The sequence below is a fragment of the Penicillium brevicompactum genome (genome assembly GCF_028827555.1).
Source record: "Penicillium brevicompactum strain IBT 35665 chromosome Unknown utg000002l_segment0_segment0, whole genome shotgun sequence".
Classification (NCBI taxonomy): domain Eukaryota; kingdom Fungi; phylum Ascomycota; class Eurotiomycetes; order Eurotiales; family Aspergillaceae; genus Penicillium; species Penicillium brevicompactum.
In genome coordinates, this window is record NW_026623205.1 from 1191960 (window position 1) to 1210916 (window position 18957).

General features: G+C 48.7%; 4 protein-coding genes across 4 annotated transcripts; 1 reads left to right on the forward strand and 3 right to left on the reverse strand.

The window, feature by feature from the left end:
• Nucleotides 1-445: 445 nt before the first annotated feature.
• N7506_003223 (ATPase AAA-type core) lies at nt 446-3178 on the forward strand (the record flags this gene model as incomplete). The annotated part of the gene is made up of 7 exons (XM_056952518.1): nt 446-924; nt 983-1086; nt 1139-1257; nt 1306-2143; nt 2194-2507; nt 2556-2975; nt 3029-3178. The coding sequence occupies 7 exons, from the start codon at nt 446-448 to the stop codon at nt 3176-3178; spliced, it is 2424 nt and encodes an 807-aa protein (XP_056814210.1).
• A 632-nt stretch (nt 3179-3810) lies between these two features.
• Nucleotides 3811-5217, reverse strand: N7506_003224 (uncharacterized protein; the record flags this gene model as incomplete). Its single annotated transcript, XM_056952519.1, has 1 exon — nt 3811-5217. The coding sequence occupies one exon, from the start codon at nt 5215-5217 to the stop codon at nt 3811-3813; it is 1407 nt and encodes a 468-aa protein (XP_056814211.1).
• Nucleotides 5218-5295: 78 nt separating this feature from the next.
• N7506_003225 (uncharacterized protein) lies at nt 5296-7061 on the reverse strand (the record flags this gene model as incomplete). The annotated part of the gene is made up of 2 exons (XM_056952520.1): nt 5296-6059; nt 7037-7061. 2 exons carry the CDS (start codon nt 7059-7061, stop codon nt 5296-5298), a joined length of 789 nt encoding a protein of 262 aa, XP_056814212.1.
• A 6037-nt stretch (nt 7062-13098) lies between these two features.
• On the reverse strand, nt 13099-17739 carry N7506_003226 (NACHT nucleoside triphosphatase; the record flags this gene model as incomplete). The annotated part of the gene is made up of 3 exons (XM_056952521.1): nt 13099-15727; nt 15783-16626; nt 16716-17739. 3 exons carry the CDS (start codon nt 17737-17739, stop codon nt 13099-13101), a joined length of 4497 nt encoding a protein of 1498 aa, XP_056814213.1.
• Between the last annotated feature and the right edge of the window lie 1218 nt (nt 17740-18957).

Sequence of the window (18957 nt, forward strand, 5' to 3'; positions counted from 1 at the left end):
TAACTTGTGCCGAGATTGCATAAATGCCATATTTCGTTGTATTCAACTTGCAAGCGCTATACCCTCTGTATCTTGCCCAAGCAGGATACGAAAGGAAATCTGCTCCAAAATAGGTGAGGATTCTCCCTCTCATGCATATTAGTAGGTCTAGGCCTGTGGATGCAAACTGTTAGAGCGAATCGGACGAATCTTTTCATTGAGCGCAAATATCCCCAGAGCATTCACTTCAGCTTTCGTATCTTTGTCCTACGAACGAGAGATCGATGGCTGAAGTAGGGCGATAATGATTTCAAAGTTGCAGGGGCTGGCGACGAAGTTATAAATGGGCGCAAACTCTCTCGTTTTTGGAATTCTTTGATTGTATTGGCATCAGTGTTTGACCTTGCTGATTGGTTATTTCCTCCTTATTTTAACAACAAATTCAATCGCTGTTGGATTAAACAACATGGCACCTATCCAGAGTAGCCCAAGTCTGCCTTTCTCGAAGCACAACGTTGCATTGAAAGAGACCTCCCACCACCAAGGCCTGACGCCGCCCGATAACCCAACGAAGGGGTCGGCTTCAGTTCAAGCTACCGTGAAGGATCTGAAGCATCTCTTTGGAACGTTTCTTGAAAAGGTGCTCGATCTTACCAACCAAGTACCTCCAAACACTCCTGTCTCCCAGGACCGATCCCGATCAGGCCTTGACATAGGTCGACTGAAGCGGTTGATGGTCAAGCTCACCCACGATGAAAGTGCGTCAGCTGAACTTTCCTTGGCAACTAAGCCTGCTCGCTCTTCTTCTGCCAGCAATGAACAGGAAGAGAATGTTCAGGCGGTAGGCGAGATTGATCTCGAAAGTCCGATTTGTACCACACCGGATGATTTCAAGTCGTTTGAGAAATGGGCATCAAAATCCCAATCCAAAACGGTTATGGAAACGTATGAGCCACCAGTCAACCACCCCTTCCACTTTTTCAGATAGCTGACACTGGTCTAGCTGGGACAAAGAAACATGTAGATACAAGATTGCCGAGCCAACGGAGACTAGCAACGACCTGGACGACTATACTATGTATGCATTTGTTGTCCGTGAACGTGTTGGTAGGTAACACCTTTGCACACCGGACAGAAAACCTACTAATAGTATGATCAGACCGGACGTCCAAGGAGATAGTGTCGTTCATAGACATCAAGTCGGAAGGCCTATGCGACATCCTGCGAGACGTGCTGCACGACATCAAAGCCGTTAGCCTGATGGAGGACAAGCCATCGGTAATTGAGATAGCATTATCATCAAGGAGCACGCTGACGTAGATTTAGATCGAGCAAAACGTCCTTTTCCATTTCCTTCCAGAGCTCGACGGATATGCGGAGGACATGGACATCAATTCGGACCATGAGTTGGCACATGCGGAGCATCTCCTCTTGCTCATCGACCACCTCAAGCACGCATATGCGTCTACTTTGCAGCGTCTCGAATCAATGTTGCAGCACGGTCATATTACATATGACCTTCTTTGGGCGCTTTTCAAGCCTGGTTGCCATGTTTATACCACATGCATTGGCACAAAAGAGCCGCGATGTGTCGTATTCGACGCGGGCGAAGAGATGACACAAAATGACGAGACGTGGTTGAATCTCGAGTGCCGATTCCTTGATTATGACGGAGTCAAGTTCGGCGAGGCCGGAATATTTCTGCGTGTTGCAAAGTTTCGGGGGTCAAAGCTGATCGAAACTATTGAAGCCTTCCCTCTCCACCACCATCCAAATCACGAGCAAGTCCGGAAAGATTTGATCGAGAGGGGTCAAAAGTTTCGAGATTTGGCCGGCTCACACGTTCGGCACTGTAAAGGCAGCGCATTCTTTATGAACAAGGGGAAGGCTGTCAAAGTCAAAATCAACAGTCGAGTGGCAGTGGACGCCGCGTTTTTCTATGAAATGCAGCCCAACTACTCCCGACCGTCCCTCCGCGACATTGGAGTCAAGGACAAGGGTGAAATTGCAGTCTTTGACATAGGTGCAATTATCACGGCGGACCGTGAGCGAGAGAAGGAGAGAGTGCGAGGAGACGGTGTGGAAGCACAAAAGCTGAGCGAGGCCGATTTATTGGTCGCCTGCTCAACAGTTTGCTGTTTCAGTTTTAAGGACAAAATGTTCTGTATGTGACATGGCTGACAATGTTTTGGTGTCTGGCTAATGTGATTCTAGTGGAGTGCGCAGTCAGTGCTCTTAGGGACGTGGACTGGTCACCTGAGTCGTTCGACTGCCTGAAGATCCCTTCAGAGACCAAGACCATTCTCTTGTCATTGGCGAAAACCCGCCTAGGGATGATACCGACGGTACCGTTCGACGACGTAATTGATGGAAAGGGCCAAGGGTTCAACATTCTTCTGAAGTATGTCGGCAAAGCGTATATGCTATCAAGTCTTCCCCACCTAACTTGTGCTAGTGGCCCACCGGGAGTCGGAAAGACTTTCACAGTTGAGGCGACCTCGGAGTATTTCAAGCTCCCCCTCTATTCGGTATGAACCATCCAGCCAGGCTGATTTTGGCGTCACTGATTTTTCCAGATATCCGCAGGAGAACTTGTTGTCAACCACGGAGATTCCAATGCGCTTGAGCAACAACTTGAAACAGTATTCAAGATCGCCAAACACTTTAATGCCGTGCTTCTCTTGGATGAGGCAGACGCGTTCATGGAGCAGCGTACATCTTACCACGATACCCATAATCGCCTTGTGACCATTTTCCTCCGAAAGCTGGAATATTATCAAGGAATTCTTTTCTTGACTTCTAATCGGGGTATCCAGTTTGATGACGCAATTATCAGCCGGATCCATTTGATCATTGAGTATGAGAATTTAACGAGAGAGTTTCGCAGAGATCTCTGGTCAACTTTTCTGTCGAAGGCATGTACTATGCAAGGACCTGCCATTGTTGAGGAGCACGAACTCCGACGATTGGAGACTTTAGCTCTGAATGGACGAGAGGTGGGTGTCCGAGTAGCACTGAACATCTCACTTGCTGACCAATCATGAACCAGATCAAAAACGTCGCAGCAATTGCACATGCTCTCGCAGAGGCCGACGTCAACCAGGTGAACTACAAATACTTGGACTTAGCTGCGAAATCGAATCAGAAATTTTCAAAGGAGTTTGGCAGAGAGAGGCCTGCTGATGGAATGTATGTCTAACAGCATACCTGAGAAAGTCATGTGGATAATCTCGTTCCTCAAGATAGTCGAGCGGTTGGGCGCTTATCGCAATATTTTCGGTTTCTACACGACAGTCTTAGCTAGGTATTGAAATTGAATGGACCTTTGCGATGCTTTCATAATGGTATATCATCGGAAAAAGCCTCAAGTTCGGAAGCTCGGCTCGCATCAAGATTCGGTGGTGTCGAAGCATATATGGAAAGGCATTTCGCCTCGAAATAAATGGATGACGACAGAAACGTGGATATCAAGAATAAGATCGCTAGTTTAACAGGTAAAAAGTGGATTTCCTTCTCACGACACCCAAAGAAGTTTTGCGTCTCCTGTCTCAGCTCGACATAGTCGTCGTTTTGCTGCCCCCGGTCGCGGCAGAGTCGGTCGACATTTCAAAGTAGAGCGGTGAAAGTCGATGATCAAAGCACGCCCAACCTCTTCACTCCAAAGGACATTGGCTCGCCTAAGGTCTTCATGTGTATTAACCCGAGGGCTTTGAGTTCCTTGTTCGATTTTTGAATCTAACGCTGTACTCCCTCCCCACAGGTATCACGAGTGATTTGAAGGTGTAGACGTAACTTCAACTGACGCAGTGGTCTATCGATCTGGGGCCGTCATCAGCAGACAGCAGTTGAGCTAGACAGGTTCGTTTTTCTGCTCTTCCCCGCCCCGACGCAATGACCATGCCGCATGTTGGCAGAGGTTGGTTCAAGAGCCCGAGGGCGCTTCAACCATTTCACTTCCTCCAGGTCAATGACAAACAAACGGCCACCCATTTCATCCCACAGCATATTGCGCCATTCACTGTCGCCATGGACAATTCCATGCGACCGAAGCACGGTCAGAGCTTTGTCGCGCTCGTGGTGAAAGAATCTGGAATTCTCATCGTTGATGACATGCTGAAGCCGTTTTCCAGACCAGCTCAGTATCATCATCTGCGCCATTAATTCGCCATGGTACCAATATGAGACTCGTGGCGTAAATGTCCCAAGACAGACGGGAATCCGTTTTCCCTGCAGGCTCTTAAGAGAACGATAATTGTCTGCCTCTGCTTTAATGAGATGCTGCTTGTCCGCCGTGGTAGCCTTGATTACCACAGTGTATCCGTATAATAGAAGAGTCGCTTTGATGAGGTAACCCGTCCGACCACAGACGTGAAGTTGTTCAAACCCATCGTTTCGGTTTTGGAAAAGTTGACGGTGAAGCCGGCGTGTGAACTCCTGCGGTCCCACGGAGTGACTCTGGCTACCGTGGAGTTTCCAGTTGGGGCATTCTTTATCCAAAGGACCTCGGTTGACCATACCGCGGATGCAGGCAATGGTGCAATATGGTCGCGTAGATTGCCCATATTTTTGAGAGGTCTGTTTGTTGTCCCGACCGGCTCGTCTACTTTCACTTTCTGTGGTCGATTGACGGTTGTTGCCTTCGCCACGGCTCGGCCTGCTGCGCGCCGCTGCTGCGATAGATGGCGAATGCGATTCTTCATCACTGCCGCTGCCTTCGGTCGACGAATGCTTCGGAGTAGACACGCCTGGTTGACAGCGAGCATGTGATCGAGTATTGTGTGTCTTTGGCTCTAGTTTCCAGTGCGAGGGTCGGTAATTGGAGGCTCGTGGATCTTTACGAAGTGTTTCGGGAATTCTTCTCAACACGTCTTGGTATTCAACCTCCCAGGTCTTTAGTTTGTCATGTGCCACATCATGCCATTCTTGAGATGGATCTTCGGCCGCTAGCGCTTGAAGGGTAAATGCAAGCACCTGACCGATGGCAGTCCGGTGGAGGCGCCAATCATCGTCCACCTGCACATCCTGATTCGGGATACACAAGAAATATTGAACAACTGTGGGGTCATCCTTCGGGATATGAAGGAAAACAAAAGCCTCCCCCGTGCAGATGTAGCCGTATTGGACCCCACTGTCGATCATATATGAGAATATCCGAGTGACCACAGCAGCGACGAGGTAGGTGGCATAAAACTCAAACGTGTCCCCTTCCTGGCCAATGACATCGCTCGCTAGGTCCATTTGGTGTAGATCCGCCACCAATTCGGGGATTGTCACCTTGTGCGGCGCTTTGAACTCTACTGCATACACTGGTTTTTGTCACTCGTTGGCCACAACATGCACGCAGAACTGGTCCGCGCGGCGATTGCGTCTTCGTGTAGTGCCAGCGCTCTTCTGTCTCTGCGGCGCTCCTGTCCCCCTTCCTCTGCCTCTCTTATGCCTTGTGTTCGCTGGTCGCTGGGGTGTCCGTGCGTCTTGAAGGTTCATTTGCTCCAGGCTCTTCTCCAGCGAGGTTTCCGATGGGTTTGCGCGGTCGTAGAAGGTGACTCGGCCTTGAATTCCAAACTCATTTCGAAGGGGCTCATCATCTTGTAAAGCCATAATGACCCTTTCGACTAAGTTATCCACCGTATCTCGCTCAAAATTTCGAAGAGACGCTTCCGAATAGATCGGCCTGTTCTGGATATTCGTAAGGACATAATCGATTTGGGTATCAGAAGGGAATAGTGGGCGCGAGGTGAAACCATCTGCGCGGTCGAATTTCCTCCAGATTTGCTCTTGGGGTTGAGGGAAGTCAAGCCAAGGGACAATGCGCTTCGGATAAAGTCGGTTGACGGGGTCAGTCGCATCGCTCTGGGTCGTGAGAGTCGCATCCGTTTCGACTCGGATCGCTTGAGACAGAGAGTTGTGGCAGTGATCGAGGAGGCGGAATAGTGTGTTGGGTTCGAGTCGCCGTTCAGCCTCTCCCTGGAGGCGCTCTGCTTCTTCTCGCGCCTGTTTCTCTTCTCCTTCACGGCGCTCTGCGTCTTCTCGCGCTTTCTTCTCTTCCTCAAGCTGACGTCGTAGCTTAGCGATTGTTTCCTCTATTCCTTATTGAATCAGTATTAAGCAAAAATTTGAATGATGCAAATTGAAGTCAACGGAGTAGGAGGTTCGTTGTCTGGCGCGGGGGAGTGGCCCGTCAGGGCGAAATGCACCCAGATGTTTACCAGCTTACTCACCCCCTTGGCTCGAGTCAATGTTAGTATGAAAGTGAGAAAGTGGGTCGGTTTGTTTGGGTTTCATATGTTTGTACTGTTTGTATTCATTAGTCAGAGCTCCCTACGTAAATTGTGTCGACTTTCGAGCGGGACAGTACGGACTAGTACAGCAAAGTACTTGAGAGTGTGATTCTTGATACTATAGTAGGTGCAGAATAAAAGGGGTTTGGGCTTACTAAGCCTCACAAACACAGGCACAAATCAGGCATACATGATAGCTGAATATCTCCAAGCGCACTAGTAAGAATGTGGTCCACTATACTTGACAAATTGGTTCAGGGATACAGCAATACAGAGTTGTTTTCACTTTCTGATTGGTGTCCCTATCCGACAGCCAGCTTCATGCCTCAGGCGCCAAAGGCACCAATAGTTACGCTTTGGCCTCGACGTTCACAGTCTTTTTGATTTCTGGAATATACGTCGACTCAATAGTTTCGGATTGCCTAGACCAGTCTCGTTAGTAGATAGAAAAATTCAGCCTTACTTCAAATTCCTTAGCAAATACAGTCACCGTTCTGAGGTCATTATCTCGATTACTCGACTCGCGAGACCCCGTTTTCCATTCTTCAATAAAAATCATCTTGCTTGCGAAGGCTATATAATGTTATCTAATGTGAGTCAGGCATCAGATGGGACTATCGATCAGCGAAAGTTTTTCTAATATGGAAAGAATAGGCTTACCTCGCTCGTTCTCCTTCCAATCCGCGAAACACGCTTCGGTATGCTTTGAGTTTGGGGGATTAGACTTCACGCAGTCACGCGCCAATGGACGTCATGGAAAGCAAAGAGACGTACCTTACCTGTCTGGGGACCTGAATCTCTCATCATGAATAGGCTCTATTGTATGAGTGAGACATATTGAGCTTCCTTCACAGACAAAATCCGCGACGGTGATTTACTAAAGAACGCTATGAGAGCTGACGTCTGAGGAGGTATTTATATAGTCGTTGAGTTCCCAGGTTGGGGCGGGCGTTGATGGCAAAGCTGATGGGATGATTACTCGGCAAAAAAAAAAAAAAAAAAAAAAAACAACTCTGTTCACCATCAGTCGAAACATGTTGGAACACCCTCAAGTTAAATCTGCCGCACTGTATGCCTCATTTTCAATACCCCTGCGTATAATGCATAATAGACGCATTGAAAGTGCCCCACTGTGAGGGTCTCACGTATCCGTAGATGAGTGATCAATATTAAAGAAAGCTATAGTCGACTCTAGATACAAGACGTAGCGCGAGGAAGCAAAAGGAACGGGCTTCCTCGCGTTCAGGGGAACCCATATGCACCATGTGGGTCCCGCAGATCATTTCTCCAAACATCCTGTATACTTCAGGTATATCCCTGACACGCCACCAGGAACAACTTTGGTGTTCCCAGGAGCTAGACTTGAGAGATTCTCCACGAACATTGTTGTCAAGGCTTTGATGCTCCCGTGTGATTGCTACGCACCTCTCAACGGAGCCACAGGCTACGCTCCTAGCGGACCGTCGGATTTCGCCGAGGCGAGTATATAAAGGCCTCTTATATCCAACTTCACAACTCTTGCCTTATCTGCGCCCACACTTCATTTCCTTCTAGCTCCAATCCACTGTCCAGTCATGCTCTGTTTCAATCCCTTTTTACCGTGCTTACCGATGAGCTAATACATTATAGCCGAACATCAGAGACCTGCCCAACGAGCTTTTGCTGTGGATTGTGTCGCATTTGGATGGTAGTGCGATGTTCGCCCTTGCAAAGTCGTGCAAAGACCTTGATTTTAGACTCCAGCCCAGCATCTGGAGATATAACATCAAATTCCAGAACAGCAATCTATTGCACCTGGCCGTCAAAGACGACAATGTTGATCTTGCGGCGGTTTTGCTCCAGCACAATGCCAACATCAATGCCTTTTACCGAGGGAAAACACCGTTGATGAGGGCGTTTCAATACTCTTCCGCTGCAATGCGTGAGCTGCTGCTCAATCGTCGAGAGCTAGACATCAACATTCCTAATCAAGCGCGCGAAACTGCGCTGTGGTATGCCATTCACTATGGAAATTACTCCATGGCCAAGAGACTTTTAGAACAACCCAAACTCAGAGTGGACATCAAACACAAACACGGCCGAACGGCGCTTCACCTAGCGGTCTTCGCTGGCAGGATAGAGTTCGTACATCTTCTGCTGTCAAGAGGTAGCAACCCTGATCTACAGGATGATTCAGGCGACTCGCCGTGGGCCTGGGCACGTCAGATTAATAGACCCGTGATGAAAATGATTCTTTCCAACGACCCCGACTCCGACTTACTTCTTGGAACTCAATCATCACGGGACGCTCCGCTACCGCTGCATCAAGCAGTCGCCCATGGTTCTGTAGCCGCTGTCCGGCGGCTTCTAAGACGAAAAGGCCTGGCGCTAGACACCCAGGACTGGAAAGGTTACACGCCGATCTATCTCGCTATCGAATGCAATCGCCCTGAAGTGGTCGATTTGCTTCTGAGTCACCCGCGTGCCAATGTGAACTGCACAGGCAAAGATGGAAATACGCCGCTTTGGCTTTCTACTTACTCGCCTTCCTATGAGATAACCGAAAGGCTGTTGGCCGAAAAGGACATCGACGTTAATCTTATTGGGGGCTGTAGAAGATTCGAAATGCCGTCTACATCTCTACATCACGCCGCGACCAGATTTGATACCGTGCTTCTACGACGACTGCTTGCGGTGCCAGAGATCGATCCGAATCTCTGCGTTGCAGGTCACTCTCCAATCTCCATTGCCGCATCCCGCGGATGCGTGAGCACGGTTGCTTGTCTGCTGGGTATGGGGAGCTTGGAGATTAATGGGAGGGGCTTCATAGATCCTCCAATCTGTCAAGCGGCTGCACACGGCCATCATGGTGTGGTCAGGCTATTAGTGCAACAAGGCACACGTCTGATCATCAATGAAAGCACAATCGTATCTCACGACACTGCACTCTGCATTGCTGCCCGTGGTGGTGACTTGGAGATGGTCCAGACACTATTACTTCATGATCAAATTGATGTCAACCTTCGGAATGAATATTTTGAGGATTTATTGATGTTGGCAGTCAAGGATGGTCATTCCTCGATTGTTAATGCTCTTTTGGCAAACACCGGACTCAAAAGCTTCAGTTTGAAGAGATCGCTTGAGCTAGCAAGAGACGACTGCATCCAGAGGGCTATTCAGAATAGAATAGAAGCCGACAACTCTCGTCCAACATTGTTAAGGCGGTCTCCGAGGATGAAGTTTGGTGGTTTGTACAGTCAGCGACATCCACACCTGTCGTGATGCAATACCAGAAGGCTGCTCTCAGCATCACTTGCCAAGAAGACTGGGAATTCATTATGTGTATCTCCCCGCTGAACAGCTTTATTTACAGTAATGCAACGTTCAGCTTCAACGATGTCTAGCTGTTTTATACCATCCAATCCATCAAAACTGCACTTGCAAACTATCATGAGGAAATATTTCCCACAAGCTTTTGTCTCAAGGCTTGGTCTGTTGCCCATTTCCACGTTAAATTGAGTAACTAGTGGTGAACAGCAGGTGAGATCGAGCTCAACAGTTGAGGTAAACGTTGAGGGACCGTTCATTGACTCTTTTAAAGACGATCGAACTCAGACCGGAACGGCCATGGGTAGCAATGGCAGCAGGCTCAGAGTGGCTTTTGCCAGTCTATAAAAGACTCTCGAGCACAACGTCTCTTGCATTTCATTCCAGATGCCACGATGGGCCATCCGACTTCACCTTCCCCGTGTCACCGACCGGCCAAGACACATCGTCGGATTTCCCACGACGCACAAGATGAGAACCAGGCGCAAAGCCACCAACAACAATATTCAGATGGTGCAGCCATCGAGGCTGAGGTTAGTCAGGCCCTCTTCGAATGCAAACGAACGAGACCACTAATACTGCATAGGTTCCAGTGCGCACACGCGGTTCCCTTACGGCCGAGTTCATGACACTTCTACACTACAACGACGCCCTGGCTACACCAGCCCTCAAGCTGCTCGACCTGTACTTTTGCATGTGGGAATGCTACGTCGTCAAATCTGCCGAAAAAATGCGACTTGAGGAAGAGCAGCGACAACTTCAAGACTTAAATGAGTGGCTAGCAAGCGACAGCGATATCCTTCTACAGCTCTGCGATGAGCAGGCGTTGATACGGTGGGATCAAAAGCGAGCAGTTCAAGCCCTTTGTAATGGCGTGGTTTCATCATTGCAAGCGAGCGATACTCAAGCCTATCACGCTGATGGGCCTCGATGAGGTCTCAGTGTTGTCAGGCGCTCGTCGACGATAACGACATCTGAATAGTTCTGCTATCTATTTGGCTTCTGTCCGAAATATCATTTCTTTCCTTAGAGGCCCATACAACCGCCGGTGAAGTTCCGTTGAGGGTTTGGTGACGGGTGTCAACGTTTCACGGCTGTTGATAGACCAAGCGTTTGGTTTTCAAACAAGGTAGCATCTGGCCACCAAGTCCTCCTGGTTTGCCATAAACTTGCGTTATCAAGATAAATAAATTACCTGCTTACCCTGCGGCATTCTGTCCTTCCCAACCATCGTCAAATTATATTTTTTACGTTTCTGTAAATTTCCACCAGCCTTCGACGGCGAGTCTTGAACAAGAATGCAAAAATCGAAGAAGAATGGTCTGTACCCGTTGTTTCAGTGGTTGGCTTGTGCTAAAATTGGTAGACTGTGATTTGGATTTCGACCTTCACGCCATCTGGCAAGACTCCTCTGGCATACCGATGCCGCCGCCCTGTCTGGCCACCGCCCCCGGTAAGGCTCGACATATTTCCTCGGATGAAGGTGAACCTGCAGGATATGAGACTCAAGGTTCTTCCGTGATCGAATGCTTTTTGCACCCCACTTACGACAAGCTGCCGGCCTTCAAGTGGATGGGTCCAGATCCTCTGTCCATGTCTACTCAGGCTAGCGACATGTTCTTCTACATGTCAGCGTTCGCTTTCCCTATAGAAGTGCACTGGATAGAGTTTCGACTAGTGCGATTTGACCGGAAAACTGGCGAGAGGAGAGGAGAGCGCTTGTTCATCCTACCCAGAATTGAAACGGCCCTGGGGAATCTCTGTCGGGTACGCGAACAGTTGCTAGACACGATCGCCCGGCCTATAGGCACTAGTTTCCGACTGTCCCTGTGGCCTCGTATGGAACCTCTATAATACTCGAGCCAATCGACACTTTCCCCGCTAGGTACGCTAGGTACGCTACCGACGACACTGTCCCTGAATCTGGAGTTTCTTTGTGCATAATATATTGGGTAATTACAATTGAAACTGGTCCAGAAGATGGGCGATTGTTCGCAGACACAAGGAATACAGGCTTCTTTTCATGGTGTGATTCTGCTTCAATTACAACGTCATTGTAGTATTTCTGCTTCTAAACAATGTGAAGGATAACACCGAATAGCCGATCCCTCACTCTCCTCTTGCATTGTCCGGCAACCCTGCCAGATCGAGTTTCCAAAGGTGGTTCCAGTCATCAAGTACGCTGACCAGTCGCTCCCGAGATGATTCCAGAGCCTGCTCAAAAAAGCACAGAGGGGCGTAAGATGGAAATGTACAGTCCTTCCCGAAACTCGTGTCACCACTTGCACTCTTTGATTCATTCTCAAATCCGAATTGCCAAGACAAGCTAGTCTATATGGGGAGTTTTCAAAGCGTCCATGTTAGTGGGGTATGTATTTTCTCTTACGCAGAGTAATCTGGATATACAGCGGGTGTTTTGACTTGTAAGTGATACGACCGACACCTCGATACCCCACTTTGGAAACCCTTCGTCCCCTGGTAGTGCGAGATCCTAATCAACAACGAGTGTTCACACTAAAAGGGTCTAAGTTAGCCCCATCAAAGAATGAGAAGTTTACTTAGCACATCATAGGCAGCAAAGAACAATCTGTATCACCAGTGGCAAACTCTACTGGCTGGAATAAACGGACATTGTCAAAAATCTCTTCTAATATGTATACGGACATTGGGTAGCGACAAAGTACCGCCAATTGAACGCAGACCACGAAAAATCAGTGCAATTGTGCTGAAGGCATTTCGTGATCACCTAGTCGAAGAGCATATCCTAACATCTTGATGTGATGGCACTTTCTCAAGTTCCTTATCTAGACGACGAAGTCCAGCATCAAAAGCGCTCTTGTATCAAAAAGCTGGTAAAAAATGATTGCGCGGGCCAAAGCGTAAAAAATGTAATCTCAAAATATATGATGAGGGTTCCCACTATATGTCTGATTTTAGAACGTACCACCTTGTGTATTTAATTGGATCTGGATATGATGAAAGGATAGAATTCAGGCGAACGAATTGTTCCTCACTAGGTATCGGCCTCCTCTGATCAGCCCTAGATACGTCACAGCATGACACTACCAAGAAGAAGTTCAACATGTCACCAACCTGGAGAAAAGAGGTGCTTCTCATTTTGCCAACTGTCCTAACAGATTTCGCTCGGCCCTGTATAACTTATCTGTAGTGGCCTCTCGTTTGGGACTAGTTACAGATATCCATATCCTGTTGAAAACAGTGTCCACTTTGCACAGCAAGAGAGTAACAGGAAGGTCCGAATCGCTCGTGAATACTAAGTTGGGTTTATTGCGAATACATGTGTGATTGTCATAGGATCTGCCAAGACGTATCAATTCTTGCGAGATGTCATGAATATAACCAGCCACAAGGAGGACCTGTGAAGTGATAAAATTGATGACGACTGGCGGTGGGAAAAAAGGCGGAGGCCATGGTGAATGGTACTCAATAAATTATTGAGTTTGATCAAAAGGCTCAGAGTCCGCCATAGGACGTCTCTTCGCCGCTTTGGTTGGGGTCGTAGAGTTGGACCGCTTTAAGGACAGTGTAATTGCGCCCACCTTTTGAACATTTTCACAATATCTTGATGGTTGTTAAAAAAGGCAGCTTGAACAGCGCTGTTCAAAGGGCCGCCCTGGGTTCTCAGATCCGCCCCGTTATCTAAGAGAAGTCTGACAATCTGTCGGTGGCCGTTTAAAGATGCGGCTTGCAGAGCGTTGCCGTATCTGCCACCCTGCTTGTTGGCATCTGCTCCGTTGTTTAAGAGAAGTTTGACAATCTCTTGATGGCCGTTGAAGGAGGCGGCGTAAAGAGCGTTGCCGTATTCGCCACCCTGCGCGTTGGCGTCTGCTCCGTTGTCTAAAAGAAGTTTGACAGTCTCTCGGTGGCCGTTTAGAGATGCGGCTTGCAAAGCGTTGCCGTATTCGCCACCCTGCTTGTTGGCATCTGCTCCGTTGTTTAAGAGAAGTTTGACAATCTCTTGATGGCCGTTGAAAGAAGCGGCTTGCAGAGCGTTGCCGTATTCGCCACCCTGCTCGTTAATATCTGCTCCGTTGTGTAAGAGAAGTTTGAAAATCTCTTGATGGCCGTTTAGAGATGCGGCCTGCAGAGCGTTGCCGTATGCGCCACCCTGCGCGTTGGCATCTGCTCCGTTGTCTAAGAGAAGTCGGATAATCTGTCGGTGGCCGCTAAGCGCGGCGCCTTGGAGAGCATTGCCGTATTCGCCACCCTGCTCGTTGGTATCTGCTCCGTTGTCTAGGAGAAGTTTGACAATCTCTTGATGACCGTTGAAAGAAGCGGCTTGCAGAGCGTTGCCATACTCGTTATTTAGCTTGTTGATATCTGCTTCTTTGTCCAAGAGAAGTTTAACAATTTCTTGATGACCGCTAAAAGAAGCGGCTTTAAGAGCGTTATTATATACGCCACCCTGCGCGTTGGCATCTGCCCCGTTGTCTAAGAGAAGTTTGATAATCTCATGATGGCCATTTAAGGAGGCTACCTGAAGAGCATTGCGATACTCGCCACTTTGCGCGTTAGCATCTGCTTCGCTGTCTAAGAGGATTTTGACAATCTCTTGATGGCCGTTTAGAGATGCGGCTTGCAGAGCATTGCCGTATACGCCACCCTGCGCATTAACATCTGCTCCGTTGTCTAAGAGGATTTTGACAATCTCTTGATGGCCGTTGAAAGAAGCGGCTTGCAGAGCGTTGCCGTATTCGCCACCCTGCTTGTTGGCATCTGCTCCGTTGTTTAAGAGAAGTTTGACAATCTCTTGATGGCCGTTGAAAGAAGCGGCTTGCAGAGCGTTGCCATACTCGTTATTTAGCTTGTTGATATCTGCTTCTTTGTCCAAGAGAAGTTTAACAATTTCTTGATGACCGCTAAAAGAAGCGGCTTTAAGAGCGTTATTATATACGCCACCCTGCGCGTTGGCATCTGCCCCGTTGTCTAAGAGAACTTTGACAATCTCTTGATGGCCGTTTAGAGATGCGGCTTGCAGAGCATTGCCGTATACGCCACCCTGCGCATTGGCGTCTGCTCCGTTGTCTAAGAGAAGTTTGATAATCTCATGATGGCCATTTAAGGAGGCTACCTGAAGAGCATTGCGATACTCGCCACTTTGCGCGTTAGCATCTGCTTCGCTGTCTAAGAGGATTTTGACAATCTCTTGATGGCCGTTTAGAGATGCGGCTTGCAGAGCATTGCCGTATACGCCACCCTGCGCATTAACATCTGCTCCGTTGTCTAAGAGGATTTTGACAATCTCTTGATGGCCGTTGAAAGAAGCGGCTTGCAGAGCGTTGCCGTATTCGCCACCCTGCTTGTTGGCATCTGCTCCGTTGTTTAAGAGAAGTTTGACAATCTCTTGATGGCCGTTGAAGGAGGCGGCTTGCAGAGCGTTGCCGTATGTGCCACCCTGCGCGTTGACATCCGATCTTCCACTGATTAGATCTCGTGCCGGCGCTAGGACGCCAATTAAACAAGCATAGTAGAGCTTAGAACCTTTCGGGGGACTGGGCTCTTGGATCCACGGATCATTAGCCAGGAACAACCGAGTCCATCGTTGGAAGGTCGCTTCCTCTCTAAGGAACCTGACAGTCAATCGAGCTATACCTTTTGAACCCTGAGCCAACGAAGCATGGCCTGCCAAAAGACTTGCGGCACACCTTGCCATCGGAAAATCGCGCTGGATTTCTGCGTGGCTACCTGTGATATCCGTAAGATAAGTCAAGCATGTGCTCGTAATGGAAGCACTGGCTGTTGTCATCTTGAATTCCTTCTCTTCTAGAAGGTACTCTTTGACGGAAAAATGGGAAAGGTGCAATTCTTTAACGGTAGCGTGAACGACCGTCACTAAACCGGGACAGTAATCCAAAATATCAATATCGCAAAAGAGTCGACGCTTGATGTCAAATCTTTGTGAGTCATTTTCGATCTGTGTGGCTATTACCTCTTTAGCCTCCGCCAGCTGAAGAGGTCGCTTAGAGTGCACTAGGAATTGCAGGAGGCGGATCGCGTCATTTTCCAGCTCCGTCGGTATTTTTTTAATCATGCGCCGGTATGTCTCATTTAGATCCAGCGGCAAGGATACGAGAGCTTTCTCCATAGCTGCCTCGTGACGACATCGAGCCAGGCTATCCAATTGACAGAACGCCCACCTAAACCTACGCGGGGTGTTAGCAAACCATCAGCATATCGATCGACGTACTAATATCTCACATCCCGTTGGCCCGGTCGCCAACCTTCCTACGGATATCCTCGAGAATATTCTGGGATAAGGGCTTCTCTGTAAACTCTCGCCGCTGAGAAAGCTGTGCTGTTACCCACGATCGGATATCGGAGTTGACAGATTGCGTCTCAAGTGGTAGGCAGCTTTCCTCTCCTATTAAAGCAGGAATATAGCGCTGAAACTCGGACTCAGGTCGACTTGTATAAAGTAGCTTGATATGGACCAATTCTGGCTTAGAGATCACGTCCTTGATCCACGTAAGTACATCATACCTTGTTGTTGATTCATCCAATGCGTCCAGAACTATGGAGACCTTTCTCTGGGCTACGAGCATTCTGAAAACAATGTCCGAGAGCGGCTTTGTCGCAGGCTGGCAGCTGCCATTCTGGTGTGCTTGAAACAGAGTATCAAGATGAATAGCAGAGCCGACGCCGTATTGGTAAAGTTGAAAAGCAAGCGACCGCAGCATGCCATCCCATGTCTGCTTTGTGGTGTCGCTAAAGTCAAAGAAGAAGTTGAGGATAAGACCGTCGTTTCCTCCCGTGAGATAGTCAAGCACAGTCGTACTAAGGACGGTCTTTCCACATCCTGCAAGCCCGTATAGCCATATTTGTCGACGCGACTCTAAGAGCCACGACTTCAAGACAGGGTTTTCCAGGAGCCACGCACCTGTCCCCTCATAACGGAGCGTCCTTGCGTGGTTGGCATTTGTAGACGGATCCGGGGGAGAAAGCCAGCGCCTGATTTTATCAACACGAAGATCAGATATGATGAAATCAGTTGCCGCTTTCGTCACAATTGTCGTCTGCTGCACGTGATCGATCTGTTGTTGAACTAATTGCATTCAAGATATATGTCAATTGAAATGTACTCCGGTCTCGTGTATTTGAAGGTCTTGCTAGTGAACGAAACAAGAAACTAACCTGACTGAAGTATTTCTAGTGCCCTCTTAGTCTCTTGAACGTCCGCGGCTGGCACGTATGCCAGAAGCTCTTTTGTGTACGCAGCAGCGGTCGCCGAGGCGTAGCGTTGCCATCGATCGTTCTTATGAGAATCGGCGTAGTCACAGATCCCTCGGATCACAAGACAAGGAAAGTGGTTCATCAGACCTGCTGCTTCCATCTCAAAGCAAATGCAATTCTCGCCGATATCAGCAACAATCCGATCGCGAGTAGCAGCATCTTTGACGAGTGTGTTTCCAGATGCAATGGTCCCATAGTGGATTTCGGGGTCGGTAGTGTCGCGAGTGTCCCGTTGAACCTCATTAGCAATATCACAGCTCCGACAGTTCGGGCCGGGGATGTGATCGTATTGGGATTTGAACAGGCGGTCGTTATCGAAGCCTTGGTGAATATAGCCAGGACTTTTCTTGGATCTCTTGCCCATCTTCGGGTTTTTCTCCAGCATTTCTTGAAGGAATGAGGGAACCTTGGAGTTTTTTCGCTCGTGGTAGGCTTGAATTCCGCCAAGCGCATTGAGGAGGACCATCGGAGGCCGTCCGAGGAAACCTTTGCGGTCACGTTTGTCGCCAGGATTTGCCTTAATCAAGTCGTATTGGCAGACGCCGCCCGTGATCCCACTGGGCTGGCTCACGACAACGTCACCCATCCGGATGTCGTGGTCCTCGTCCGGTCGGGCGATGCCGCCGCCTATGCCGACCATAAGGCCAACACGAATGGACGGCAAAGAGGCGAGCAGGCTCGAAGCCGTGGTCGCAGCCGAGGTCGTTCCGTAAACACCAGGAGCTAGAGAGGCAATGACAATGTTGTGCTCTCCCACACGACCCCACGTATAAACGTTCGCGTCGGCCTGGTTCCTAGTAAAGCCGGTTGGGACTACATACTCTTCATCGAGCATCCCTTCTGCAGCGGCCCGCTCGATGGGAAGAGCGGTAATCCAGGCGATTTGATAGGATTCAGGGTTGTCGGGGCCGTTGGGGGATTCCATTATGCGGAATGAAGTGCACTAGGCTGCCAATTGACAGGTGGAAAGATAGAGGTATGCACTTCGTCTGTCGTAGCTACCTGACAAAAGACTGAGACGTGACTGTGACGTATTCTTTATCACTGGTAGTCCAAGGGCGCAACCTTGACAGTTGCAACACAGAACAAACGCCGCCGAAGGCCTGATTCGCTTGTCGAATATTCTTGGAAAGACACCGGGAAGCAGTAGGAAAATCGATAGGTTCGCACTTATCCCTGACATGCAAGAGATGCAATGGTAGAAATAAGCAGTCTTAGGCAAGACGGAATCATTTTCAGGGCGGCAAGAGACAAAATACTATTGGTGGCAGTAGGCTGCCCCTCAAATAGCAGACGGGGCGTGCCGTTCGAAAGCAGCAAATCACTTTGCGTAATACTCCGTAAGCCCAAATCCCGGCCCGACGTTTTCCCCGGCCCAATCCGGGGGTTCAACTCCCGATCTGGGGGTTCAACTACTCCAAGAAGCAAGATATCAAGATTCAGCGGCAACGACCTGGTAATAAAGGTCATGGGAAATAATTGCTACACTATAGACCCGTTTGCATAGGAATTACGAAGAAAAAGTCGAACTTGACCAGGATTTTGTACTATTCTGGCACTTAGACGGTTCGTGAGCGTCAGCACATAGATATATATATTTCTTATAGACAGATGTACGTGTATCTCCCTGTTCAAGTATGACCCTTTCATCAGTGGAACTCCTCATTTGTAGGCTTATAGGATTTAATTTCATGCCAAAAGCTAGCTAATCTCTCAAAAAGAGTTTCCGTTTCCACAGATAATTGATACTGGGAAATTCTGCTTTCTTATGCAGAATGCCAAGAATTGGCATGTCTGTATTGTTTTCGGCCCATAGCCCATCTGCGGGTTGGGGTCGGGTTGGGCTGTTTGGGCCGGTCCGGAAATCTACATGACAGAGATTACAGTTTCATCGTTACATTCTGCACCATTTGGCATCGCTTGCTACGTTGGTCCCCTGGTGTTTACTCAGTAAAGTTCGCACACAGCCATCGGGTCTAGCAAGCCCCAGTTTGACAAGACCAGGTGAAGACGACTCCATCATTATTTACGACAGACTGTCGTGAGGATGCCATCAGCGCAAGTGGCACCTGGATTAACCTCTGATTGCAGCAGTTACACGCCTAAACCATTCCTCCAAGGGCGAACATGACATGAACGCTGA